Source organism: Giraffa tippelskirchi, chromosome 2, assembly GCF_054371585.1.
Source record: "Giraffa tippelskirchi isolate mGirTip1 chromosome 2, T2T-mGirTip1v1.2.pri, whole genome shotgun sequence".
In the NCBI taxonomy this organism is placed as follows: Eukaryota; Metazoa; Chordata; class Mammalia; order Artiodactyla; family Giraffidae; genus Giraffa; species Giraffa tippelskirchi.
In genome coordinates this window covers 140,056,368-140,083,053 of record NC_137276.1, presented here as the reverse complement: position 1 = coordinate 140,083,053, position 26,686 = coordinate 140,056,368, and the positions used below count along the sequence as shown (strand labels likewise).

The 26,686-nt window shown below is 39.7% G+C and overlaps 1 protein-coding gene across 21 annotated transcripts in view; it reads left to right on the top strand.

The window, feature by feature from the left end:
* Window positions 1-26,686, top strand: part of TNIK (TRAF2 and NCK interacting kinase) — a 403,607-nt gene that overhangs the window by 230,219 nt on the left and 146,702 nt on the right. For 19 of the 21 annotated variants that reach the window (XM_081570916.1, XM_081570915.1, XM_081570911.1 and 16 more), the window contains exons 3-4: window positions 8,567-8,623; window positions 25,253-25,378. In XM_081570916.1, coding sequence (XP_081427042.1) covers window positions 8,567-8,623; window positions 25,253-25,378 — 183 coding nt within the window. Of the gene's footprint in view, window positions 1-8,537; window positions 8,624-25,252; window positions 25,379-26,686 lie in introns of all 21 variants that reach the window. The other 2 variants (XM_081570913.1, XM_081570914.1) reach the window with 1 other exon arrangement.

Here is a 26,686-nt window from a genome sequence, read left to right as displayed (position 1 = left end):
ATTGAGTAAAAATTATGTTACATTAATATTGAGAATACAGATAGGTAAGTAGGTAGGTAGATGGATAGATAGATACAGAGAGAGATAGATAGATAGAGAGAGAGAGAGATACTTTGGTTGAGTTCCCTAGGAAACAAATTCTGAGGACAGATATTTGTTTGTAGGAAGTGTTTTGGGAGGTGCTGTCAGGATCAACACCTATAAGAGAGTGAAGACAGATTTGGGCAGAGGAAGGAGTTGCTGGCCATGTCAAAGCCCCAGGCAACCCCCATAAAAGGAGCTCTGGAGCTCAGATGGCCCTTTAGAGGTTTCCACTTTGACATAAATGGTGTAGGCTTTTGTATTCCTACATCAGCCAATCATTGAATGTTTGTTTCCTCCAGATAAGGGGCATGACCTTGGGTCCAAATGCCCTCTTTGACTAAGGGCAATTCCTGGAGAAGGACACAGAGTGCACCAGTCCTGAAAGAGGAGTCTGGGGAGTACCCCCACAGTATCCACTACAGTCAATTACTTATGATGCTTACATCAACCTGCTTTGTATAATAAATTCTGGAAACAGCTCCACTAAAATTCTGGCTGGTCTCTTTTCCTAAGCCAAGTTGTAAGAAGAAGCCCCCACCATTACATGTTGTCTAACAGCTGCACCTGATGCTCACATAGCCCTCCTCTACCACCTATTCTTGAGAGGTCCAAGCTCCTGCTCATGCCTTTCTCAAGCTTGACTGCTACTATTGTCCATTTACCCCTCCCCCCTGAAATGAGTAGAATGTAAAAAGATTCTTATCTTTTGCAGCCTGAGCATAGAAAAAGCTGAGGACCAGATTCAGGAATTATTAGAGTAAAGCAAAAGTTGAATCATCAGTTCAAGCCTGATTGAGAAGAAATGAGCTCTGAAACTTGGAATAGAGACATTCAAGTTGATACACTTGAATCCTTGAAACCCGTCATCCCTGGAGCCCTCTGCATTTTCAGAAGGGATGTTCCCATCTTGATTAAAGATATTGCACAGACCTTGGAATTTAATCTGACCTCCCTTATGATTTTCACACATTGCCTTCAGTTGATGATCAGTCACCTCTGGTTTTCACTGTCTTCACTGTCTTTCTCTAGTACATCAGTGACTCTCTGCAAAAGCCATCTGATTCTACTTTTTCAAACTAGTGTTTCCTAAGGACCTCTCAGAAGTCTGAAATATTGGGCTTACTGGTGTGTTCCCTGGCACCTGTAACCTACTCCAGTTCCCCACCAGTGAACGTGTTGATGGTGATGCTGCAGCAATGTGCCAGGGGCTATCAGTGAGCCACCTGCCACCAGTGATAGGAGTCTTATTGATAGCTACTCTGAAAGCTTGTCTCCTCAGGCCGTTCCTGGTACCAATTGTCTTAGATAGAGTTTCCCTGGGAACAGATCCTGAGATGAAGACATATGTATGTAGGAATTATACTGGAGAGTGTTCTTAGGATCTACACCTGTAGGGGGAAAAAAAACTGGCATTGTTCAGAATGTTAAAAGAATCTACCTGCAATGCTGGAGACTTAGGAGACAAGGGTTCGATCCCTTGATTGGAAAGATCCCTTGAAGGAAGAAATGGCAACCCACTCCAGTATTCTTGCTGGGAAAATCCCATGGACAGAGGAGCCTGGAAGGCTATAGTCCATGGAGTCACAAAGAGCTGGACACTGAGTGACCGAACAGCATGCACAGTATTGTGCAGAGGAAGGAGTTTAACTGCAATGCAGTCTCACGCCCTGGAGGAGGGCATGGCAACCCACTCCAGGATTCTTGCCTGGAGAATCCCATGGACAGAGGAGCTGGGTGGGCTAAGGTTCATAAGATCACAAAGAGTTGGACATGACTGAAGTGACTTAGCACGCACGCACGTCTCAAGACAGACCTCAGCCATCTCAAGGAGAGATCAGGAGCTGAGTAGGCTCTTCAGAATTGCCCAACTTTAAAACTAAAGGCCTGAGCCTTTATATTTCTGTATCAGCCAGCCATTAGAGTTGGCTGTCTCCAGGAGGGAGCATGACCTTGGGCTTCTGGCAGTTCCAAGAAGGCCTTGGCTGAGAGCTGTCAGTTACTTCAGTCTTGAAAGGAGAATCGGGGTTGTGTTTTACAATATCATTGATAGACAGGTGATCAGTGTAGCAGTAACATTTAATCTGTGAAACAACAGCTGCCATTACTACGTGCTCTACACTGCATTTTGCTTTGTTTTTTTTCTATTTCATGTGATTTATTTTTATGGTTCTTATGGTGCACATTTTGAAAATTATAGTACTGGATTACAATTGGTAGGTTAGTGTAGGATGCTGTGAAAACACAAAGGTAAGGGCACTTGCTTGAAATTAGGAAATTGAAGAAGTCTTCCTCAATAAAGGCAAGATCAAATCTAAGCTAAGCACAAAGAACTAAAAGCACTCTACCTCTGTGAGTCCTTGGACAAGGAGGAATGGAGATGGTGGGCAGAGTTTCTGCATTTTCCTCAGCCCTGGTTTTCTCCTGTGCTGTGTTAGAAACAAACGTATTTCAGTGACCTAGAAATGAAAGGACTTTCTCTTCCAGGCTTGCCTCGAGCCAGCAGTTTTAAGCCATCTTACTGTTCCTTAGAAAATAACAGCAATAGAAGAGACCAGGCTTGCATGGCTATTTTGGACACAACCATTGTTTTCCTCTTGTATTTATTTTAGGGAGTAGGTAAAGGGGCAACCTAGTCCCTCCATATCTATGGTGGGGTGGGGAATGGGCTGCATATTGATTCCAGGATCCTGCTTGGGTCCCACAATCTGTGGATGCTCAAGTCCTTTACATAAGATAGCACAGTATTTGCATATTACCTATGCGCATTCTCCGGTATAGTGTAAATAATCTCTAGATTACTTATAATGCCTAATACAATGTGAATGCTATGTAAATAGTGGTAAATAGTAGCTGGCATGCAGATAAACTCAAGTTTTGCTTCTTGGATCGTCCCAGAATTTTTTTCCCAAGTATTTTCTGTTTGAGTTGGGTTGAATGTATATGTGAATGTGGAACCTGTGGATCTAGAGAGCTGAAGGTGCTATAATCCTTGAAGGTACTGTACTCCTCAAGTGTGAGGTAGAAGGATGAAAAAAGAAGGGGAAGCAGAATGGGTTTGTAAGTCTGTCTAAGCACCTGCATGGAGTGCTCCCACCTATTGTCCAGTCCAAGTTCACGTGCCTGATACACAATGAGGCCAAACAAGCCTAAATGCCGAGAGTCTGGAGCAGATTTCTCTCCAAAGAAATTTTATTTCTTGCAGGGACCAAGCAAGTATAATGGGTGGTTCATGCTCAAAAAACCCAAACTCCCTAATGGCATTCAAGCAAGTGTTCTTAAAGACAGTATTAGGGGAGAGGATCATAAGGATCCTTGATCAGCTCATGGACCTTCTTCTGATGGGTTTATGGTGAAGTAACAGGGTGGTGTTTCTGGAACTCAACCTTCTGGTTCCGCCCAGTCTGGGGTCTGCGTGCTTGTGATCAGCATGTAGTCAGGATCCTCTACCTGGGTGGGTATCTTAGTTTCTGCAGAATAATTCAAAGATACACATCAGATTGTTCTGTACCCCTTTGGGAGGAACTAGGTGCCAAGTGACTCTTCGAATCATTAACTTCTTGACTCTGCCCTTTGAAATTCAGGAAAGGCCTAAGGAGACTAACTCTGCTCTTTGAAATTCAGGAAAGGCCTAAGGAGACTAAAGTCTTTTTCCACAAACCGGGTAAGGGAGACAGGAAGAGGCTTTGCACCCAGGAAGGCCCCACGAAGTCCTGTTCAGTTCCAATCCCCCCTTTTCTATGATACTTGTCAATTACGAGGGAAACAACTAGAAAGGGAATAAAGTTTTGGATAGAGTGGTTAGTCATAAACTAGGCCAAGAAACTCTGTTCTGGAGGGACGCAGGTTCATGCCAGCTGAGTGACCCCATGGCCTCTGCTCTCCCTGACTTGATTTGACGGGTTTTTTTCCTCCTGTCTTTTGGAGGGCTTTTTATGTTTCAGGACATGATTGAGGCTTTGGGTCCTAGTGGAATACCAATGTTGTTTTTCTAGATTTAGTCTGTTATTTTTGTTATTGTTGGTTATGTCAGTAGAAAAAAAAATTTACTTCATCTTTCATTAAGAAATGACTCAGCAGTTGCAATTTGATGGGATATTTCCCCCTAATTTTCATGGATAAAAAATTCTAACTCTTTGTCTCCTTTAAAGTTTCTTTTCCCCCAGAATTTAATTTTTACTCCTTGGCTGAATATGTACTTTAGATCCAAGTTAAATAGAGTCTATATTTTTAATTTCTCTTGTAATTGGGAATAAGTTAAAATTAGTGATATTGAATTTTCACTTCACACATTTTTGTAATAATAACATCCTCCCTGTTTCCCTGCTCTCAAAAAAAAAAATTGAATCCTACATGAAACAGGGACAAATGGTTCATGTTTAATTCAAATTAAACAAAGTTTGAAAAGGTTGGTTTAAAAAATTATGTTTAAATTTTAGTGATAGAATTTCCCATTCAGGAGCTGGAAAGCAGAAATGGAACAGATGAGAAAGCATCCTGGGTTTAGGTCTTCATTAGTTGTGAGATTTTGGCCTGATCTCTAAAAGAAGGATTAGATTAGGCCCCTCGAGGGCTTTTCCTATTCAATTTATTTGTGACTTAATGAAGTCGCCTCTTTGAATGCTGTCTTAACACTGATGTGCCTCAGGTGTCTAGTGATCTTTTAGGTCAGCTGATTCCTAGCCATCCCCTCAAAGCCTGCCTTCATCTGGATCCTAATTTAGTTTGGCATTCCCCAGTGATAGAAAAGGCAATTCGCGCTGGGCAGCCTCCTTGGTGGACCCTCATCAAAGGTTGACAGCTCAGCAGCCTTCCTGTACCAGAGCATGGACCCTTTGCCTGGCACTGAACTGAGACTGCTAATTGTTCCACCTCTAGGATCTCATTTAAACCCAAACTGCCATCCCCAAGGTATATTATTTGGTCGTTTGTCAGACTCATTAAGAACAGTTATTTCAACTTGGAAGGGAGATTTTAAATGGAGGAGAAGTAAGTTTTCTTTTCTAGTGTTAGATTATCAGTCAGTCAGTTCATTCGCTCAGTCATGTCTTTGCAACCCCGTGGACTGCAGCACACCAGGCGTCTCGGTCCATCACCAACTCCTGGAACCTACTCAAACTCATGTCCATCGTGTCAGTGATGCCATTCAAACCATCTCATCCTCTGTTGTCCCCTTCTCCTCCCACCTTCAATCTTTCCCAGCATCAGGGTCTTTTCAAATGAGTCAGTTCTTCGCATCAGGTGGCCAAAGTATTGGAGTTTCAGCTTCAGCATCAGTCCTTCCAATGAATATTCAGGACTGATCTCCTTTAGGATGGACTAGTTGGATCTCCCTGCAGTCCAAGAGACTCTCAAGAGTCTTCTCCAACACCACAGTTCAAAAGCATCAATTCTTCAGCGCTCAGCTTTCTTTATAGTCCAACTCTCACATCCATACATGACTACTGGAAAAACCATAGCTTTGACTTGATGGACCTTTGTTGGTAATGTCTCTGCTTTTTAATATGCTGTCTAAGTTGGTCATAGGTTTTCTTCCAAAGAGCAAGCATCTTTTAATTTCATGGCTGCAGTCACCATCTGCAGTGATTTTGGAGCCCCCCAAAATTAAGTCTGCCACTGTTTCCAGTGTTTCCCCATCTCTTTGCTAGAAAGTGATGGGACTGGATGCCATGATCTTAGTTTTCTGAATGTTGAGCTTTAAGCCAACTTTTTCACTCTCCTCTTTCACTTTCATCAAGAGGCTCTCTAGTTCTTCTTTGCTTTCTGCCATAAAGGTGGTGTCATCTGCGTATCTGAGGTTATTGATTATTTCTCCCGGCAATCTTGATTCCAGCTTGAGCTTCATCCAGCCCAGCGTTTCTCATAATGTACTCTGTATATAAGTTAAATAAGTAGGGTGAAAATATACAGCCCTGAAATACTCTTTTCCCTATTTGGAACCAGTCTGTTGTTCCATGTCCAATTCTAGCTGTTGCTTCCTGACCTGCATACAGGTTTCTCAGGAGGCAGGTCAGGTGGTCTGGTATTCTCATATCTTGAAGAATTTTCCACAGTTTGTTGTGATCCACACAGTCTTTGGCATGGTCAGTAAAGCAGAAATAGATGCTTTTCTGGAACTCTCTTGCTTTTCTGATGATCCAGCAGATGTTGGCAATTTGATCTCTGGTTCCTCTGCCTTTTCTAAATCCAGTTTGAACATCTGGAAGTTCACAGTTCACATACTGTTGAAGCCTGGCTTGGAGAATTTTGAGCATTACTTTGCTAGCGTTTGAGATGAATGCAATTGTGCGGTAGTTTGAACATTCTTTGACATTTCCTTTCTTTGGGATTGGAATGAAAACTGACCTTTTCCAGTCCTGTGGCCACTGCTGCGAGTTTTTTGTTAAGGACCACAAGGTAAGAGCAGGTGGGAGCCCACCAGTGGCGAACCAGGCAGGGGTCACTTCTTAGAGGTCCCCACGAGACATACCCAAACATTCCCCTTCCCTGGCTGCATGTCACCATTAAAAGAATTTCAGGGTGAAATTTCAGTTGTGTGTTATCAGCCAGACCCTCTGTCTGCAGTGCTCCTACTTGTCGTTAGTGCTATATTAGAGAAATAGTCATTGTTTAATGACCCTTACTTTAAAGTCTTTATATTCCCGAAGAGAAGCAGCTGATTTCTTTGTTAAGGTCACTGTTACAGCATCACAGACTTACTGGGACCAGGACAACCCTGGAGGTCATTCGGTGTTTATCAACAGAGGGCGCTGTTGCTACTTCTCCTTTGTATGAGCTTGCCCTCAGGCTCTGCAGGAAGTCAGTATTGCTGGCACCTGGGCTCTAAATAGCACAGTACTATTCTCCTCCACTCAGTCACTGTGAAAACTAAATTTCCAACTAATTTTCCTAAATTTCCTGGGGGTGTTACGAAGGATACCTTCTCCCTCCATCTCCGACCACAGAGCGCAATTTGCAGATGGAGAAACCAGGGCCCAGATGGATGGATGATTATAAGATGCTTCTGACGAACCAGCTGGTCATGGGCAGAACCAGTCCCCTGGAATTCCAGTGCAGGACTCTTAGTGTGGTAACCCTTCAGTCCCCTCCCTCAATTTCTTGAAAATTGAAGTGCGTCTGCGACCACATTGGATTACTGATTTTAAGTCTTCTTATTTGTGCTTTTTCCTGAATGAGGAGGAAAGACAGGAAACAGAATGGGGGTTGAAAGGTGAAGGAAGCAGTGTTGGAATCAGGTAGATGCACACACAGAGCTGGGATGCATGAGAAGAAAAGTGACAGGCAGCTCCAAACCTGCCTCCTCCAGCTTCAGGTGGACGTGCCCTCACTAACTGCTGCTGTTCACCCAGAAACATGCCACCCCATCTGCAGGCTGAGCACCCACTCCTCCAGGCACTAGGACTACAGTGATGAGGCACGCCCTTTCCTTCATGAAACGTATAACTTAAAAGGGAAGACAGCACTTAAAAGGAATCACAAGACAGGGCCATAAACACCTACAGCCAGCCTCTTCTCACAGCTGTTCTGTGCCAGGCACTGTCAAGCACTTTACAATTACTGTCTCATTTAATCCTCTTTGCAATGCTATGAGTTAGGTACTGTCATCATTTCCATTTTTCAGATGAGGAAACTGAGACCTAGAAGGTGAAAGGGATTTGCCTTGGAAGATATATTATACTGCCTGATAGCAGTGGCAGGTAAAATGTATTTTAAAAGCCACGTAAAGAATGCATTTAGAAATAATGAGACTGACCAATTTTGCCCCTGTCTGAGAGTCAGGTATAGACTTTATGTTTCTCATGCAGATAAAGCTTCTCTTTGAGGATATTCTCCTCTCCATACCCTGTTCTCTTCCCATTCCATGTGCTTGATGCTTCCTGTAGTTAAAAAGGCCAGAGATACCCACTCTGGGAAAGCAGTTCCTTGGGCTCAATAGTGTCTCTTTGATCACAAATTCAGATTGATTGCTCTCTATTTTGCTTTAGGTCCCCTTTTAAGATGAAGATAAATTAGCAGTCTCAAGTGAACTCCAGCAGAGTCATATCCATTTGAGACTGTCACAATACAAGAGATTTTAATAATCAAGGAAACTAGCATTTCTTCACATACCATGGGTTTGGTGACAGAGGAGATGCTGGCGTCTGCTCCCCCCAGATATTCCATGTACACCTCTCCTCCAACTCAAGCCCCTAACACCTTGGCGAGGAGGTAGAACCTCATTATTTGACATTGTCTCTTTTATTAAACTTGACAAAAGCTGTTAAAACAAACTCAAAAGACAAAGTGATGGACATGTGTTACAAAATAAACATTAAATAGAAGTAGAAGTTGATCTACAAAGCATTTAAGATTTCTCTGTATGTCTGTCTGTCTGTCTTCCCCATTGGCACTCCTGTAACATTGATCCACATAATTGTTCGTTACAGTTGAAGCCTAATGCTAATATTTCTTATCAGAACTGAATTGTTTAAAAATTGTTTTACAGGGTCGTCATGTCAAAACGGGCCAGCTGGCAGCCATCAAAGTTATGGATGTCACAGGGGTAATGTATCTTTATCTTGCCATCTCAAAGTTGTTTTATATATTTGTCATAAGTTAGTGATAGAGAAAAATCATTTTTTGGAAATAGAATCTTTTTTAGACATCTAAGATCTTTCCCACTTTTGCTTAACATTAAGAGTATTCAGCAATTGACTGAGATGACCATGGGTAAATGGTTCTAATTAGATATCTACACACTGCCTTATGTAGGGCAGAGTGAAGAACAATGTGTGCCAATAATTTACATAAACACAACCGAGGACATTTGCATATGAAGACAAAACAAGGATTTGAAGGTATTAAGAGAATAATACTGAGATTACACTGAAGAGGTGGGTCTTAACAGTTTCCCCCAAAGTCCACCTAACACTGAAATAGGCAAGAGTTTGGATGGCTCTAAAATCATAGTAGGATGTATAACATGAATATTTTCTTCCCAAAAATATTATGGACCAAATATTCACCATATGCACAAATACTTATTATTGTTGAGCAACACTGAAATAAAATTTCTGCCTGGATAATCAAAAGCAATCTAAGAAAGAGACTTTATTTTAAATACAATCTTATGCTTTCAATCCCTTTGGCTAGGCCTATTTAAAATATTTTAATGCCTTTTCTAGAGTACAGAGAAAATATCAGACTTGAAAGTCTCACTAGACATCAAAAGCATGTCAATGATTTTCTATTGTCCTGGGAATTTTTCTAAAGATGTCTGTCAGCTGTACATAAAAGCTAAAAGACCACAGTCTTCCATTTGTCCCAGAAGTGGATTACTTAGTGTAAAGAGATGTAGAATGAATAGGTCACACAAAGATACCAAGAACCAGTATACAAATAAGAAATACACACAGTTTGTCCATAAATCAGACTTCAAGCCATATCTTCTTTGGTTCTGTTTGTCACCTTTGATAAGTATACATTATATGCTATGCTATTAACCATGATACTAATTTTAGTAATTTTCATTTATACTGTACATTGTACAGACTTCCTTCCCTTAGTTATATTTTAATCTGAATTCCTCTTTATGTTATATGCAGTTTTAAAATTATATGCATTTTAACAGGTGAAAAATTTTGTTCCCATATGTTTAGAACCGCTTAAAGTACTCCTTCCTTTTATTTGTCTTATATGCATGATTCAAATTTTAGAGCTTGCAAACCATCTCAAATATTTCATCCCAATTAGTTTATTAATTCACCTGGCCTTTACTGAATAAGAAAAATGCATATAGATTATATTATAAGGTTTAGTTTCTGCCACTTGCAAAAGAAAATTAAAATTAACAGAGACTTTAGCATGATGAAAATGTTATACCCTCACATGTTAAATGAGTTTAGAGTTGACAGCCCAGAAATGTGTAGCAGCAATGTGACAGAGTAGGAAGGTGTTTTTATCTTTCTGTTCCACCATTCTGACATGTAGCTTCCACGCTTAAGGTCAGTTCCGTGACACAAAGTGGTTGTTGGATTTTCATTGATCACATTCTTTGGCAGGCAAAAAAAAGGTGGGTAGGATGGGGAGAGAGTTGGTGGGAGAAGTGGATACAGACTAGAGCCCCTTCAGTGAAATTCTTTCTACTTACATACAACATTTCTATTTACTTCTGCTTTCCTTGGCTACCTTGCTGCAAGGGAAGCTGGGAAATGTAGTCTTTCATCCTACCAATGTGCCCAGTTTATATGGGTTCTATTATTAGTCAGGAGTGAAGGGAGAATGTGTTTTTCATTAGCAGGGTCTGACATAAAAATCAAGAGCAGATACTATCAGTCTCTACACAGAAACCCATTAGAAATGTGTAAATCTTTCACAAAGCTCCCAGCAAAAATCAAGTAAGAATTTATTTTGCAATTCTGCTGAAGTTGTACTACTGTATTTTCCTTGGATTGAACAGGATCTCCACATAATGCAGCACACTTGGCAGTTGAACAACTAGTGGATGTGGATGGAGTCCAACACATTCATGCTGTAAAGTTCTGTCATGTGGGTCTGCAGAACTGCAGTTGAGTTCCACTGATATCATTAATCTCAGTGCACAGTTGTGCACAGAGCTGTATATTGATGCACAAAGTATGACTTGAGAGCTCTGAATATCACTTTTATGGTTCTGTTTGTGAGATTTTAAATTGCTCAGAGAATTATTTACTATTGCTAGACCACCTTGCTTGGAAGAAAAAAAGGTACACAACACTTTATCCCAGAGTATGTATTTTCAGTTTAAGCTATGTTAGTTAGCCTCTCTAAACTGGGTTTCACAAGGCAACTGAACCCTACAGAAGATGATTTAGAGACAATTTCCTCAATTCTCCCCAGGATGGTGAAGAGCTGCCACCATTTCAATGCACAGGAGAGTCAATCCATTGCATACAATGGATCCTTTATAGTATGTGGGCTTGATTCTCTTGGGGAAACCTCTGTTGAAAGGGCTGGATAGTTCCCTGTTTTAGCCACATCATTGACCATTATGTAACCACTGACCCTTAACAAAGGCAAACATGGATACACATCGGGAAATGGTTTTCTTATTTCCAGTGGTATATGATCCAGCATCAAATGACTGTTGTATCACCCCTGTACACATCATAGTCAACATAAGATTTCCTTTGTGAAATTCATGTGGTGTCCTCAGAAAACAATCTATTTCATTTTGCCATGTTGTCTTTTGTGTATTATAGAATGTTGTAAAAGCTTCTTACCAATTATTATAATTGTGCTCGTTATAGCTGCCCCGAGATGAATTCTCAAAGGTCGCCTTTGTTAATTGTTTGCAAAGATCTACTGGAAAGTAACTATAGATTATTGTAATGAAACTGATAAAACTATAACCTGGAAATCAATTTTTAAATTATTTTTATTCTATACCATGTCCTTTTTTAAAGAAAAAAGTAACAGAAAAAACTGAATGTAATATTTATGTTCTTTAGTTTTAAAGCTGAGACACTTCCAAATTTACCCATATTTGCTTCAGAATTAGGGCTTAAACTCAGTCTTTGAAGTTCTTTTGGTTTCTGAAATAATTATGAGAATTTTTGCATTTCAGTGTTTTCTGGGGATTCGTTCCCAGCTGGATTTGTGTACTTTAATTATCTAAACAAAACTGTATCCTCTAGGGCAGTGTTCCTCATAGTGGACAGCTAATATCTATGGACTTTCAGCACACTTGGGGTGTGCTCATCAGAAATGCAGAAATACTGGGCTTGCTGCAGAATTTCTAAGTGGAGCCTCAGAACTTGGCTTTTCTTTCTTTCTTTTTTTTTTTTTTGAGAAGCATATAATTTTTTTATTTATTGCTTTTTTTTCTTCTAAGTTTGTTGAGATATAATTGACATACAGTACTGTTTAAGGTGTACAGCATAATGATTAGGCTTACAAATATCAAGAAAAGATTATACAATAAGTTTAATAAACATTCATCATCTCATATAGATACAAACTTAGAGAAACAGAAAAAAAATTTTTTTTCTTGTGATAAGAACTCAGGATTTACTTTACAACAGTCATATGTAATAGACAGCAGTGTTAATTATATTTATCATGTTGGATGTTACATTCCTGAGAAGCACAGAATTAGTTCAGTCCAGGTAGATGATTCTGTTTCAGTCAGTTCACAAATTTAGTTTGTGTAAAATTTCATTTGTCGTATAACCTCTGCAATTTCAATGGATAAATCACTCTTCATTACTTATGCAAACCTAACTAAAATAATTAGATGACATCTTTGATGTACATTAATTGTTATTGAGGTTCCTTTACTTCTGTGTTTAGCAATATTAGGCCAAACAAGGAACTGCTTATAGAACAACACACTTCCCTTAAAATTCTCGATGTTATCTAGAAAGTTCATCTTTTACAATTCATGACTAAACTGGTAAAATCAGAGAATTCCTTGTCAGACAGAAATGTCAAATAATCAGAGGAGTAAGTAAAGAAGGTAAGCATTAGAAATTTTCCATGGTGATGTCTGCTGATCCGTGATGGTCTGGAGTGTGGCAGACTCTGCCTTTTCTACAAACTCTTCAGGGTCTTCATGCACACCAGAAGAGCACTTTTCTAGGGTCTTGTATTTACTGTTTACCTGTTACTGGCCAAGTATGAAGAGACTATGGTTCTTTGATAACCCTGCAAATAATCTCCATCTTCATTTGGATCAAAATTTCTGGTGTAAACTAGTTCCTTTACAATGATACCTTGAAGTCCATGTAGGACTTGATAACATAATAACTTAGTATGGTAGGCTTTCATCTTAACAATGACTGGTTATGATCATTACTCAGGACATGTTGGGTTTTAGTACCAAAGCCCCACTCAGAATGAATGAAGCTGAAAACAGAATTTATTGTTTTGTATATTAAAAAAAAAAAAAAAAAAGCTTAGCAGGGTCTAGGAAGTCACATGATTAGTTGGGAATTGTGTATCTCTCCATCTCTGGACTCTGCTTTCTTTCCACCAGCAGCTGCAGGCTCATGTTCTAATTACTTCATTGCCCTTAGTCTCAGCAAGAGTGCAAGTCTCAATACCAGTGGCCCAGCTTGGGTCACCTCACCATCCCAGTGGCCAGTTCTGTTTCTCTTAAGCCACATCTGGTCCCTGGTGGCTCTGATGGTAAAAAATGTGCCGGCAGTGCTGGAGACCCAGGTTCCATCCCTGGGTCAAAAAGATGCCTTGGAGAAGGAAATGGCAACCCACTCCAGTATTCTTGCCTGGAGAATTCGATGGACAGAGGAGCCTGGCGGGCTACAGTCCATGGAGTCGCAGAGTTGGACATGACTGAAAGACTAACAGTAGAAAGGAGGCTTCCTCAAAGAAAAACCTGATAACTGTTAAGATCAAAGGATAGGAAGGATGTCGAGCAGGGAAAAACAAGATAATTATATTATTATGAGATTATATCATTATGGTCAACGTTATTTTAAACTGATTTAGTCCTTAAATAAGGTGCCTCTCAGTTACATTTTTTATATTTCAGCCTGAAATAATAAAAATGGTAGCTAACATTGATGGAGTCATTATTATGAGCCAGAACTCTTTAAAGTATTTTCTGTATATTGATTCACTGCATGCCCTCAATAACCAGCAGGCTCATTATAGAGATGAGAAAACTAGGCATATTAAGTATCTTGTTCAACGTAACATATAAATGATGGAGTGAGTATTTCAACCCGAGTATTTTAACTCTTTTAAGTCCACCCTGTTTATCACATTGCCTTAGGTCTTCAGTTAATATAGAAGGATATTTAATATTTCATTTAGTGTGATTTTTAAAATTAATTTATTTGATAAACATTTACTAAACACCTATTTTATGACAAACACTAGAAATTCAAAGATGAAAAAGTGGTTCTTTGCCTGAAGGGAGCTTGCAATAATACAACATCGCCCTAAATATTTGTAAGTAGAGCTAATCCATTTTATAATAAAGCCATAAAATTATACAGTTATGTATAAAATTTAATGTGACAATGAGGGATAATTAAGCCCAGGAGGACAATCAGACAAAAATGTTTCTAGCCACAAAAAGACAGCCTGTGCCAAGGCATGGAGGCTGAGAGAGTATGCGGCATGTTCTGGAAACTATTACATGTGTGTGTGTGTGTGTCTGTGTGTGTGTGTGTGTGTGTGTGTGTGTGTGTGTGTGTGTGTGTTAGTTGCTCAGTCGTGTCCAACTCTTTGCGACTCCATGGACTATAGCCTACCAGGATCCTCTTTCCATGGGATTCTCCAGGCAAGAATACTAGAGTGGGTTGCCATTTCCTTCTCCAGGGGATCTTCCTGACCCAGGGATGGAACCTGGGTCTCCTGCATTGCAGGTGGATTCTTTACCATCTGAACCACCAGGGAAGCATTACATAGAGTAGTTTTAGGATAAAGATAGTTCTGAGGAGAGAATGATATAAGGTGAATCTACAGGTTACTGCCAGGTCATGAAAGAATTGAGTGCTGTGGCAAGGACATTACAAGGTTTTCATTTTTCAATTTTTCCAATAAAACCCTTAGATCAAATAGGCTTAGGCAAAAACCCATTATCTAGAAGAGATATAGGGGGTTGTTTTATACAAGGGGAGGGAGGCTGTCAGTCCTGGCCCCTTCTTCATACCACTGCTAGAGCCAGTGTGTTTAACCAGAAGTTAAATAACAAAGTAACATGATGGGATTTGCCTACTAGAAGGATGCATAATAAGCCCTGCTTGACTGAGTTTCTATTTTTGTCTTACTTACTGAATTCCTGTGGGTGAAGCTTTCAGCCAGTCTCCATCTCTCTTTAAAGAGTAAGGAAGTGGCCTTCTCCCAGTAGCTTCTGGTAGAGTTCTTTGCCCATAGTTAATGGACTCATTGAATGCTTGCTGAAATTGGACCAAGAAAAAATCTTTTCTTTTTGGGTTATTTGGAAGGATTAGAGGACATACTGCTTCAGGCACTTTTGGTTCTTCCCTCCCAAAGGGGGACAATTCAGTGGAGTGATTGGTAGCATAGAACATAATGTTGATAAGAGTAATAACAACAGCAGCCATAGCCAAGAATAAAGATTACTATCATTGATTGCTTATTATGTGCCAAGCGTTGTTCTTAATACTTAATACAACATATACTAACTCATTTAGTCCTTGAAACAATTCCCATTAGGGGAGTGAGCTAATATATCCATTTTACAAATGAGGAATTAATTGAAAGCATAAAAATCATACATAACTTGCCCGAGCTTCACAGACAGTAAATGCCAGAGTTAGAATTCAAATCTAGCTGGTCAGGGTGTACCCACCTCCTCCACAGCCCTGTTATTAGAATGAGAGATGGGGATGGGCATTGCAGGAGCATGGCCTTCAGATTCAGACAGAGCTGAGTTCACACCCCCCTCCTCTCCTTACTCCCCTTGAACAAACTTTTTAACTTTTCTGAATCTCATTTTTTCTTATCTGTTAGATGCAAATACAAACATTGCAAACTTGTTTTGAGATTAAATTTATATACTATCTAGTGCCTGGTACATAACATTTCCTCAATAAATATATGTCCTGGTAAGAGACAGTGAATGCCTGAGTGGGACATTCAATAGGAATGAAAAGAGGATGTTATAATGTGCATTGAACTTCTATACTGGGATGGTAGCCTGTGCTATGAACCCCATGCCACATGTGGCACAAGTGGGTTAGTTCATTGTCAGTATGTGTAAATAACTTGAATCAGCCCAGTCTTCACCACTTCAAAGTTATTAGTCTTACCTGAACAATAGGGAGCTGTCACAATGACTTACTGTAGAGCAGAATCCAGAAGAGAAAGTGAGGCCAGATTCCAGAAGCTAGAGACTGAAATCACAATAATTCATTTATTCATTCACTAAGAATAAATGTATGTGCTGTCCTTTGGGGTGATAGTAGTGAATAAGACAGAGAAGGGTGCTATCTTCTGGAATCATAAATTCCAGCGTGAGTGAAAGATATTTAACAAACAGTTGAACAGTTATGTAGAGTTCTGATTAACTTTGAGGGAGTATACAGATATTATTAAGGGAGAATTTAAGAAGGAAACTGACTTATCATGGTTGCCAGTGCAATAAAGTGCACTGTCCCCAATAAAGTGACAACTATTGCTAAGTTGTGTCTGATTCTTTGCAAACTTATGGACTGCAGCGCCAGGCTTCCCTGTCCTTCACCATCTCCTGGAGCTTGCTCAAACTCATGTCCATTGAATCAGTGATGCCATACAACCATCTCATCTTCTGTCACCCACTTCTCCTCCTGCCTTCAATCTTTCCCAGCAGCAGAGTCTTTTCCAGTGAGTCAGCTTTTCACATCAGGTGGCCAAAGTATTGGAGCTTCAGCTTCAGCACCAGTCCTTCAATGAATATTCAGGGTTGATTTCCTTAAGGATTGACTGGTTTGATCTCTTTGCTGTCCAAGTGACTCTCAAGAGTCTTCTCCAGCCCCACAGTTTGAAAGCATCAATTCTGAGGTGTTCCAGGCTTCTTTATGGCCCAACTCTCACATCTGTACGTGACTACTGGAAAAACCATAGTTTTGACTATACAGACCTTTGTTGGCAAAATGATGTCTCTGCTTTTTAATATGCTGTCTAGGCTTGTCATAGATTTATATATATATATATATATATATTACATATTCCTTTACATTATGATTTATCACAAAATACTAAATATAGTTCCCTGTGCTATACAGTAGGATCTTGTTGTTTATCCATCCTAAATATAATAGTTTGCCTCTGCTAATCCCAACCTCCCAACCCTCCCCCCCAGATCCTCCCTGCTTTGGCAACCACAGATCTCTTCTCTGTGTCTGTGGGTCTGTTTCATAGATAGGTTCATTTGGGTCATATTTTGGATTCCACATGGAAGTTATATCATATGGTATTTGTCTTTCTCTTTCTGACTTAGTTCCCTTAGTATGATAATCCCTAGGTTCATCCATGTTGTTGGAAAAGCTGTCTTATTGATGATAGATTTTAGCCAAATAAATGAAATATTCCTAGGGTTAGAACCTATTTTTATAAATTCGTAGTTCTCTTGGGAATCATATATCAGTGCTGGCATGGGTGTGAGAAGGATGCATGCCACCTTTGTCATATTTGCTCTCTAGGGGACACCGCTTCCTAGTAGAGAGAGAGCAGGTTAGCCTAGGATGAGGTGGTTGGATAGCATCACCAACTCAATGGACATGAGTTTGAGCAAACTGGCAGATAGAGAAGAACAGGGAAGCCTGGAGTGCTGCAGTCCATGAGGTTGCATTGAGTCAGACACAACTTAGCAACTGAACAACAACAAAGAAGAACACTGCAAACTGACCCTCATCTCAGTTTGTCCTAGTTTTGACACTTCATGGGTCTCTTATCCTGGGCATGTTGCTTACCCTCCATTTATTCCACATGTATGTTGCTGTGCTGTGTGTGTGTGTTCAGTCATATTTGACTCTCTGTGACCCTAAGGACTGGTGCCTACCATACTCCTCTGAAATTCTATGGAATTCTCCAGGCAAGAATACTGGAGTGGGTTGCCATTTCCTACTCCAGGGGACCTTCCCAACCCAGAGATCAAACCCACATCTCTTGCGTCTCCTTTATTGGAGGCAAATTCTTTACCACTGAGCCACCTGGGAAACCCTCTACATGTATAAATATGGATAATATCACTTCTCTCGTAAAGTTGGTGTGAGAAGTAAATGTGGGTATTTATAAAGCATTTGAGATTAGTACATAGGACACAGTTGTTACTGTTACGGCATCTCGTGCATATATTTTTCATTTTTCTCTCCATATCACCAGCGATTCCTATAGGAAACCATATGCCCTACCCCATGCAGGTAACAGGCCTTGGCAGTCACTGTTTCTGCCAGGAAACCAATGCCTCCTCAGTCACATCGTATTACACTTGTTCTTTCTCCCTAACTGGATAGCTCCCACATGGCCTTTAGAATTCAGCCCACACTTGGATTTCTCGGCTGTCTCCCCTGATGTTCCTAATTAGATAAGCTACTCGGACCTCTCATGTTAATAATTTTGCATGTATCTGTATCATTATTTGATTTCCATTCGTGTTCCCCATGAGACTATAGTAAGTTTTATCGTGGAAGAGCTTGAAGGAGTTATGTCCATTGTTGTATCACAGTCAGCTCTCTGTATTCACAGTGTTAGTTGAATCTGAGGTTGAAACCCACAGATATGGCAGGCTGGTTGCAGTGTGCCACTTTACATAAGAGACTGGAGCGTCCATGGGTTTTGGTATCCATGGGGGTCCTAGAACCAGTTCCTTGTGGATACTGAGGGATGACTGTATTATACTGTACTATTATCCCACTAATGTTATTTAGCATTGTGCCTGGGATAGAGCAGATAAATATGTGTTGAATGAATTAATTTAGTTTAGGGTTAACATATACAACAAATCCAGTTGCTGCCTGGAGAATGCCATAGCAAGGTCTCAAATTCTAGCAATGCTGCAATGAAGAGATGTGGGATTAGGTAAGTTATTGAACCACCCTGGGTCTGTTTCCTCAGACCTCAAACCCCACCTTGAGACAATTTTAGAAGATCCATATGTGCTTAAGTCTCAATGTTTAATATACTTTAGTATTAATATTTAATAAACTGATTTTTAAACCCTTCAAACTGTATATTATATACCAACTTGGAACACACTAGAAAATGGCAGCCTCTCAGGGGGGCATGAGGGAAGGACAAATTGGGAGTTTGGGTTAGCAGATGCAAACCATTATATACAGAATGCATAAACAACAGGGCCCTACTGTATAGCACAGGGAACTATAACCAATATCCAGTGATAAACCATAATAGAACAGAACATGAAAAAGAATGTGCATAAATGTATAACTGAATCACTTTACATCAGAAATCAATACAACCTTGTAAATCAACTATGAAAGTGAAAATGTTTAGTTGCTGTCATGTCCAACTTTTTGGGACCCCATGGACTCTAGCCCGCCAGGCTCCTCTGTCCATGGAATTCTCCAGGCAAGAATACTGGAGTGGGTAGCAATTCTCTTTTCCAGAGGATCTCTCTGACCCAGGGATCAAACCCGGGTCTCCTGAATTGCAGATAGATTCTTTACCATCTGAGCCACCAGGAAAGTTAAAATCACCTATACGTTCACTGGAAGGACTGATGTTGAAGCTGAAACTCCAATACTTTGGCCACCTCATGCGAAGAGCTGACTCATTGGAAAAGACCCTAATGTTGGGAAGGATTGGGGGCAGGAGGAGAAGGGGACGACAGAGGATGAGATGGTTGGATGGCATCACCGACTCGATGGACATGGGTTTGGGTAAACTCCGGGAGTTGGTGATGGACAGGGAGGCCTGGCGTGCTGCGATTCATGGGGTCGCAAAGAGTCGGACACCACTGAGCGACTGAACTGGACTGAACTCATACGTCCAGAAAATAAATTTAAAAGTAAAAGACAATGACAGCCTCTCAATTTGTACTCCAGGTTACTTCATTCATGTCCAGAATGTCGTTCAATATCAATTGTCTGCTGAAATGGCAAGTCATGCTATTCGTGCAATTACATTTCTTAGGAAATGTAGATTTTCTCTATCCTTTGGAACAAAAAAAAACTGAAAATGACTAAGATATTGAAACTGATGTGTGACCTGTAGTTTCTTTCAAAAATTCTAAATTTGCTTTCACTAAAATAACCCCTTTGTTGTCACTGATGAACTTTATAACTAGGTATTACTTAAAGTTATAAAAATAAATGTTTACTGTTTTTAAAAGCATAGTTTTTATTGAGGCTATATATTGGCATCCTGAATAGATTTTCTGCTGGAGAAAGGGATTTCAATGCTACAAATTATTAATTTTTTTTACAAAAACCACGTCTTAGAAGATATCAGTAATCCCTACAAATTCTGTTAGTCTATAATTCTTTAACAATGAATTGTCTCCAAATTTTGTCACATTCAGTCAACAACAAAGATGAAAATGGATGGACATGTTAACACAAATGCCTGCCTAATACCAACAACCACTGTGGAGAGCCGCACGGGTGAGGAGGAGCAGAGGTAGTTTTAGCCAGTATCCAAACATACAGGATATAATAGCATTTATGAGTCTGTACACCTCATCCCGGGCTTCCCAGATGTCTCAAGTGGTAAAGAATCCGCCTGCCAATGCAGGAGATGTAAGAGACATGGGTTTGATCCCTGGGTGGGGAAGATCCCCTGGAGGAGGGCATGGCAACCCACTCCAATATTCCTGCCTGGAGAATCCCATGGACAGACGAGCCTGGCAGGCTGCAGTCCATGGGATCACAGAGAGTCGAACACGACTGAAGCAACTTAGCACACATGCTGACCCCGTCCTTTTTTGTAAAGTTAAAACTGACCAGTCTCTTGGATTGTTGTAAGAATTACACAGGTTTATTCCTCTTGCATGGATTGAGAGCTATGTTTCTGAGCACACTAATATTAAATGTCTCATTAATTCTGGTTTTAAATCCTGCTGTATTGTAGATTCTTTAAGTATGTTCCCCTGTGTAATAAATATGCAACTTAAAATCCCTCCTTTATCCCCTGAAATCATTCATAGGCAAATATTAATGGGTGCTAAAAAGCTCTTTTAATTGGAAGACCAAAGGCAGGTTTCTCTTCAACCCTGACTTAAGGTGCTCCTAAACTCTTCTTTCATGATTTAGCAGCAGCTTTGGTTTTATCATTGTGGGTAATCACTCTTCTATCTAGGAATTTTCATTTTAGAATTACAAACACTGACTTTGAAGTCAGACAAATCTTGGCTTAGATCTTAGCTCTAACTTTTGATAGAGGAATATGCTGTGTGTGCATGTTCAGTCGTGTCTGACTCTTTGCAACCCCATGGACTGTAGCCCGCCAGGCTCCTCTGTTCATGGGATTTCCCAGGCAAGAATACTGGAGTGAGTTGCCATTTCCTCCTGCAGGGGATCTTCCTGACCCAGAAATGGAACCTGTGTCTCCTGCATTGGCAGGTGGATTCTTTTACCACTGAGCCACATGGGAAGCTCTAAAATAGGAATACACTCGCTGAAACTCATATTTATTATTTGTTCAATGGGATCATTAAAAACATGTATTTCGTAGATCTGTGTTGGATATTCAATAATACACATACAGCCTGTGGTACAGAGCATTACATCGGGTTGGCTTTGGCTGTATTTTATGACTACGGTTGTGATCATCATATAGCCATCAGAGGTAGTCGGTGGTTAACAAGCATTGTCTGGAATCATCCTTTTCCTTGCATTTGAAAAGCACTGTTTCTTCACGTGTTTTATCATCCTCCTGATATGCCAGTTCTGGTTTTTCATATGGAAGTGTTCTGTGCAAGAAGTCTACCCCAAACACAGAAACTTTTCAAGTCTCCACTATATCACATTAGGTAATATCCCATTGGCCAAAGCAAGTCACGGGGCCAAGCCCAGAGATAAGCAGAGGGGATGGACTCCACGTCTTTCTGTATTGTTGTTCTTCAGTTGCTAAGTCATGTCCAACTCTTAGCGAGTCAGAATGTAGCACACCAGGGGCTTCCCTGTCCTCCACTTCTCCCAGAGTTTGCTCAAATTCATATCCATTAAGTTGGTGATGCCATCCAACCATCTCATCCTTTGTCGCTCTCTTCTCCTTCAATCTTTCTCAGCATCAGGGTCTTTTCCAGTGAGTCAGCTCTTCACATCAGGTGGCCAAAGCATTAGAGCTTCAGCTTCAGCAAAAGTCCTTCCAATGAATGCCAAATATCAGGGCCATTTTTCCTTTCACTCTGCCACAAATACTAAGCAATAGATTCCTGTCATTTTAAGAAAAAATAATAATTTTCTTTATGTTGATAATAGTGCTCTGCTTAAATAAGCACTTAATCATTTCTAAGACCTGAGAGGTGACTTAGATAGGTATTCTTTTCCCCATTTACAGAAGAAAATAACTGACATTCAGAGAATTTAAATAGCCATATCTGAGTTTACATAATGAATCAGCTTGGACAAGGTTTTTGAAGTCTTCCGCTTGAAATTATGGTTCTTCCTAGACTATCAGACTTGGCTGATTAAAATTGCTCCCTTTTAAAATTTCTTACAATTTTGATACCATTACTTTGTTTTTTAAATTATGACCCAGTGGTCATTAGTTTCCCAGTGAGCTTGATCCCTTTGCTTAATTCTTAAGACATAAGAATAATCCATTTACGAAATAGAAGAAAAGCTTCTTATAGCTTTGTAATCTAATTCTAGCCTCAATTGTTTCTGTCTGTCCTTTTGAAAACTTCATACCCCATCTTCTTCAATTGGCCATGTTGTAAGAGGTCAGACTGCTTGTGAAGGGGTTAAATGAGTTCTTACAGTCATAAGAAGTGCCTCCCTTTCAGTTTCACTGCATAACTTACGGCCATCAATACCCTAGTCTAGAAACCTTGATAAACAGTAGCCCTGAAGTCCTGATAAATTGCCTACTCACTTAGGAGGTAATAAGATCAAGCTCAAGATTCTATGTTAGAGCTACATAACCATGACCATGTGTTTGCAAACAGTGCAATTTAAAGCTAAAATTCAAGTTACTTAGATTCCTGACCTCTTACTCTTGTTATTTACTTTTTGGTTGAGAAGATTAATAATAATATTTATTTTGTATTACATTTTATAACTTTCACATCTTCATTTAATTTTCACAAAAGATTGGGACATATAATAATACTATTATAAAATCTGTATCTCCATATAAATGAGAAAAATTAGACTCTAAAAGGTTACCTACCTTTTCCTGGGATCATACAGCCAGAAAGAAGTGGGGCCCAAACTGGACATGTACCCCACCTGCGCCTGCTTCATTTTCTTAATGATATGGTAAGCTTTTTTAGGCACTTTTCCTTCTCTCCTTCTCCCATGTCAGCCACCATCCTGTGGAGAACCTAGGAGACAGGCAGCAAATACTCATAGAAGCAGCCCAGTTTCTCACTAAGCCCAGGCTGAGCCTGTCCCACTGCTGCTGGAAAGGGATTGATGTTTTACTGTCTCATTTACTTGTCCCTTTAGTTGAAAGCAGATGCCAGCTCACCCCAGAAACCCTCAGGTTTGTTTTCTCGCCTTGTATCTAGGCTTCCCTAAAGTACATCTGCTCCCATCCTACATTCATCCATGATTATTTGGCCCCATGTGTGGATTTAAAATAGCTAATATGCATGATCCAGACATTTTGAGGTCTGCTGCAGGACCCTGCTGCAAGTTGAAGGACTGTGAAGGTCATTCTCTCCTTATACCTGTGGTGAAGACCTAGGCAGTTTCTGATGGCCACAGGGAAGATTTCTTGGGTCAGCAGTGTGCCATCCCCTCCCCCAGCCTCCTTCCCAGCCCTTTCACTCCTCTACTTCTTTCCATTGTTAAGGCCACGTGCTTCTTCTTAGCTCAGCATCCCCGAAGCACACATTCTATTTTGAGATTACCTACTCTTTGACTTGGATAGGCCATGTGATATGTAACATACTTCATTCTCCTAGGTTTGCAAATCTCCATCACTTTTTAGGAAAACTGATTTTTGTGTGCTCAGAAAGTATCAGCATTTCACCATCCCTCTTATTTTTACCAATTCCTTTCAAGCTATAAGGAAGGCTACTGTAAGTGGTTATAGGTATTCACTTTTTTATTCATATTTATTCACAGGCATTTTGCTTGAAGCTAGGACATTATAAAGAACTAAAGCATGAAGGATCTCTTTGTTTATAGTTTTTATGGATTGATAGGGAAGAGAGGCTTCAGTCAAACATTTAAGTAGATAAATGTGGATTGCAGTTCTGGTAGGTGCTGTGAGGGAAGAGATCCGTAATGATTTATGGGACTAGAAGCATGTCAGGCAGATCAGAGAGCTTTATTGGGGAAGGGGCTCTGGAACTGACATTTGAAGGCAGGAGAACTTAACAGTCCATGGAGAAGAGAATCAAGAACAAGGGCAATTATGACTCAGGATGACCCTTACCTCTGTTCCAGTACCAACAAATGTGTGGCTTTGGGGGTGGACAAGATATAGTGGGGAGACTTGACATTACCCGAGAGAATTGGAGAAGACATCCCTCAGGAGTATCCGTTAAACTCAATCAGGGATAATGAGTAGAAATAATGTGAAGAAGAGAAACAGGAAAGAAGACACTCGTGGGAGACTACAGAAGGGCCCAGCATTGTTGAGACTGAGTAGCTGGAGGAGGCAAGAATACGGACAGGGACACCCTGTGAGTGTTCTTTCAGGTAAGGGTGATGTAAAATCTTACACTCAGAGATTCTTACTGCTGCATCTGAAACAGTCTTCCTGGGCTCAGAAATTTTTCCACCAACCTCAAAAATAAAATACTATTTAAAAGTCCAATTGATGTGTACACATCAAAATAAAATTACAGGAGAACACGCACACCCTTCATTAGTGATGCCAGGTCTTCTAAAAAAAAGGCTCGAGTTAGTGGACTCCGAATTGAAACTCAAAATGAATGAAATCTGAATTCCGAAACTTACTCTGTCGGGGGGTTCTTTCTTGTCACATCCATGACACTATCACATGTCCCCTTTCTTTTCATGTGTACTTTCCTGAAGGTGAGATGGGTACTCCTGCTTTGTGAACATCCTCAGATTGAGAGAACTTACCCTTGCTTCCTTTTCCATCTGACTTTCATAATCTTCCACTGGGGACATCAATAAAAGGAGACTTCAAAGAAAATGAACCTAACAAAATTTAAATTGAAGAGCCTGTATGTTTTTTTCTTTTCACTTTTCTTAGTCTTCCTTAAATCAAGTATGATCAGTGATAGATACTTGATGGACAAATTTCCCACAGGCCTAGAATGAGTTTTATCTCAATAGCAAGTCTACCTTGATCTCTTCCAGGTGAAAAGATGAGGAATTTTTTTTTACTGTCAGGTTGCAGACCATATTGGTTTGCTGTGCAAACAGAAGACCCCTTTCAACTGCCAATGTGTTGTCTTGTAAATTTTTTCTTTGTGGTCAAGAGACAAAGTCAAGTAGTATGATAATAATGCTTATTTGTTACCACAGAAGAAAAAACTCAAATTTTTGCATAGTTGATATAGATGGTGATAAAAAATAGAATCCTACTAAAGACAATGGATTTTCATGACAGAATATTTATGGTTCTAACACAGGATGAAGAGGAAGAAATCAAACAAGAAATTAACATGTTGAAGAAATACTCTCATCACCGGAATATAGCTACATACTATGGTGCTTTTATCAAAAAGAACCCACCAGGCATGGATGACCAACTTTGGGTATGTAGGACTGTCCACATTTGCTTTTCTTACTTAAAAAACAACCAAGACTGAATGGTTCATTTCTCAATCATAATTACTGAGTTTGATTAGATACTTGTTCCTTGAAATCCTTTATACCATGATTTCCATAACATTGTGTTTTCAACATTTTCTCTCATTTCCTTGAATACCTGTCTGTCTTCTATCACTTAATGTGGACCATCCCTAAAGCTAGTTGTTAAGTTCTCTTTTTCCCCACAAAATGACTACCTTTATTGAATTTTTATTATACTTTAGGTACCATGCTATATTATAATATATATATATGTATACACACACACACACATATATATATATTTAAATTTATTTATTTGCTGTGCCACATGGCTTGCAGGATCTCAGTTCCCCAGCCAGGGATTGACCTGAGCCTTGGCATTGAAAGCACTGAGTCCTAACCGCTAGACTGCCAGGGAATGCCCACCAGGTTATTTTCTTTTTATGAATTCTATCATTTATTCCAGCTCTTTGAGGTAGACATTATTATCTTCATTTTGGAAGATTACAAAACCTGTATTTTTGCTTAAACACTTGATGACAAGGAATTTAGTAGCCTTTAGAGATGAAGAGTTTTTATAAATCAATAAGAAAATATGTGAAATGATTAATGGAAAGACCGAGTTAAGATAAGGCAGCAATTAAAAAAATAAGAAATATCAACTACCAATAAAGATGTTTTTAAAGTGTAATCTTACTAACAATGTAAGTACAAAAGAAAACAAGAATTAGATACCACTTCTTATCCAGTAGACTGGCAAAGGTTTTTTTTTTTTAATGATATACTCAGGATGGACAGTCATACCCTCTGCTTATAGAAATGAACATTGGTACAACTTTACTTAAGGACAGTTGGAAAACACACACACACACACAGAGAGATATATCTATATCTGTATTTAATCTCCCAAAGGAAATGCCTTACTTTCGACTCAGTATTTTCACATACAGGAATGTATCCTAAATTTAACTACATAAAAATATATGCATTGTAGATGCTAACCAATAGGGAATCAATTAAGTAAATCCATTAAGGGACAATACTCAGCCAGTTAAAATGATATAGATCTATATTTACAAATGGATGAACATGTACAATTATAGTAAGGATATTTTAGAGCCTTTTTAGAGGCTATGATTAGATATAGCACATTTTCATTTTTTTTTCAAAAAAAAAAGAAAGAAAAAGGACCAATATGTACACATATATTAACATGATGGAGATGTCTAGAATAGTGAGCCCCAATAACATTGATGATGTTTGTTTCTGGG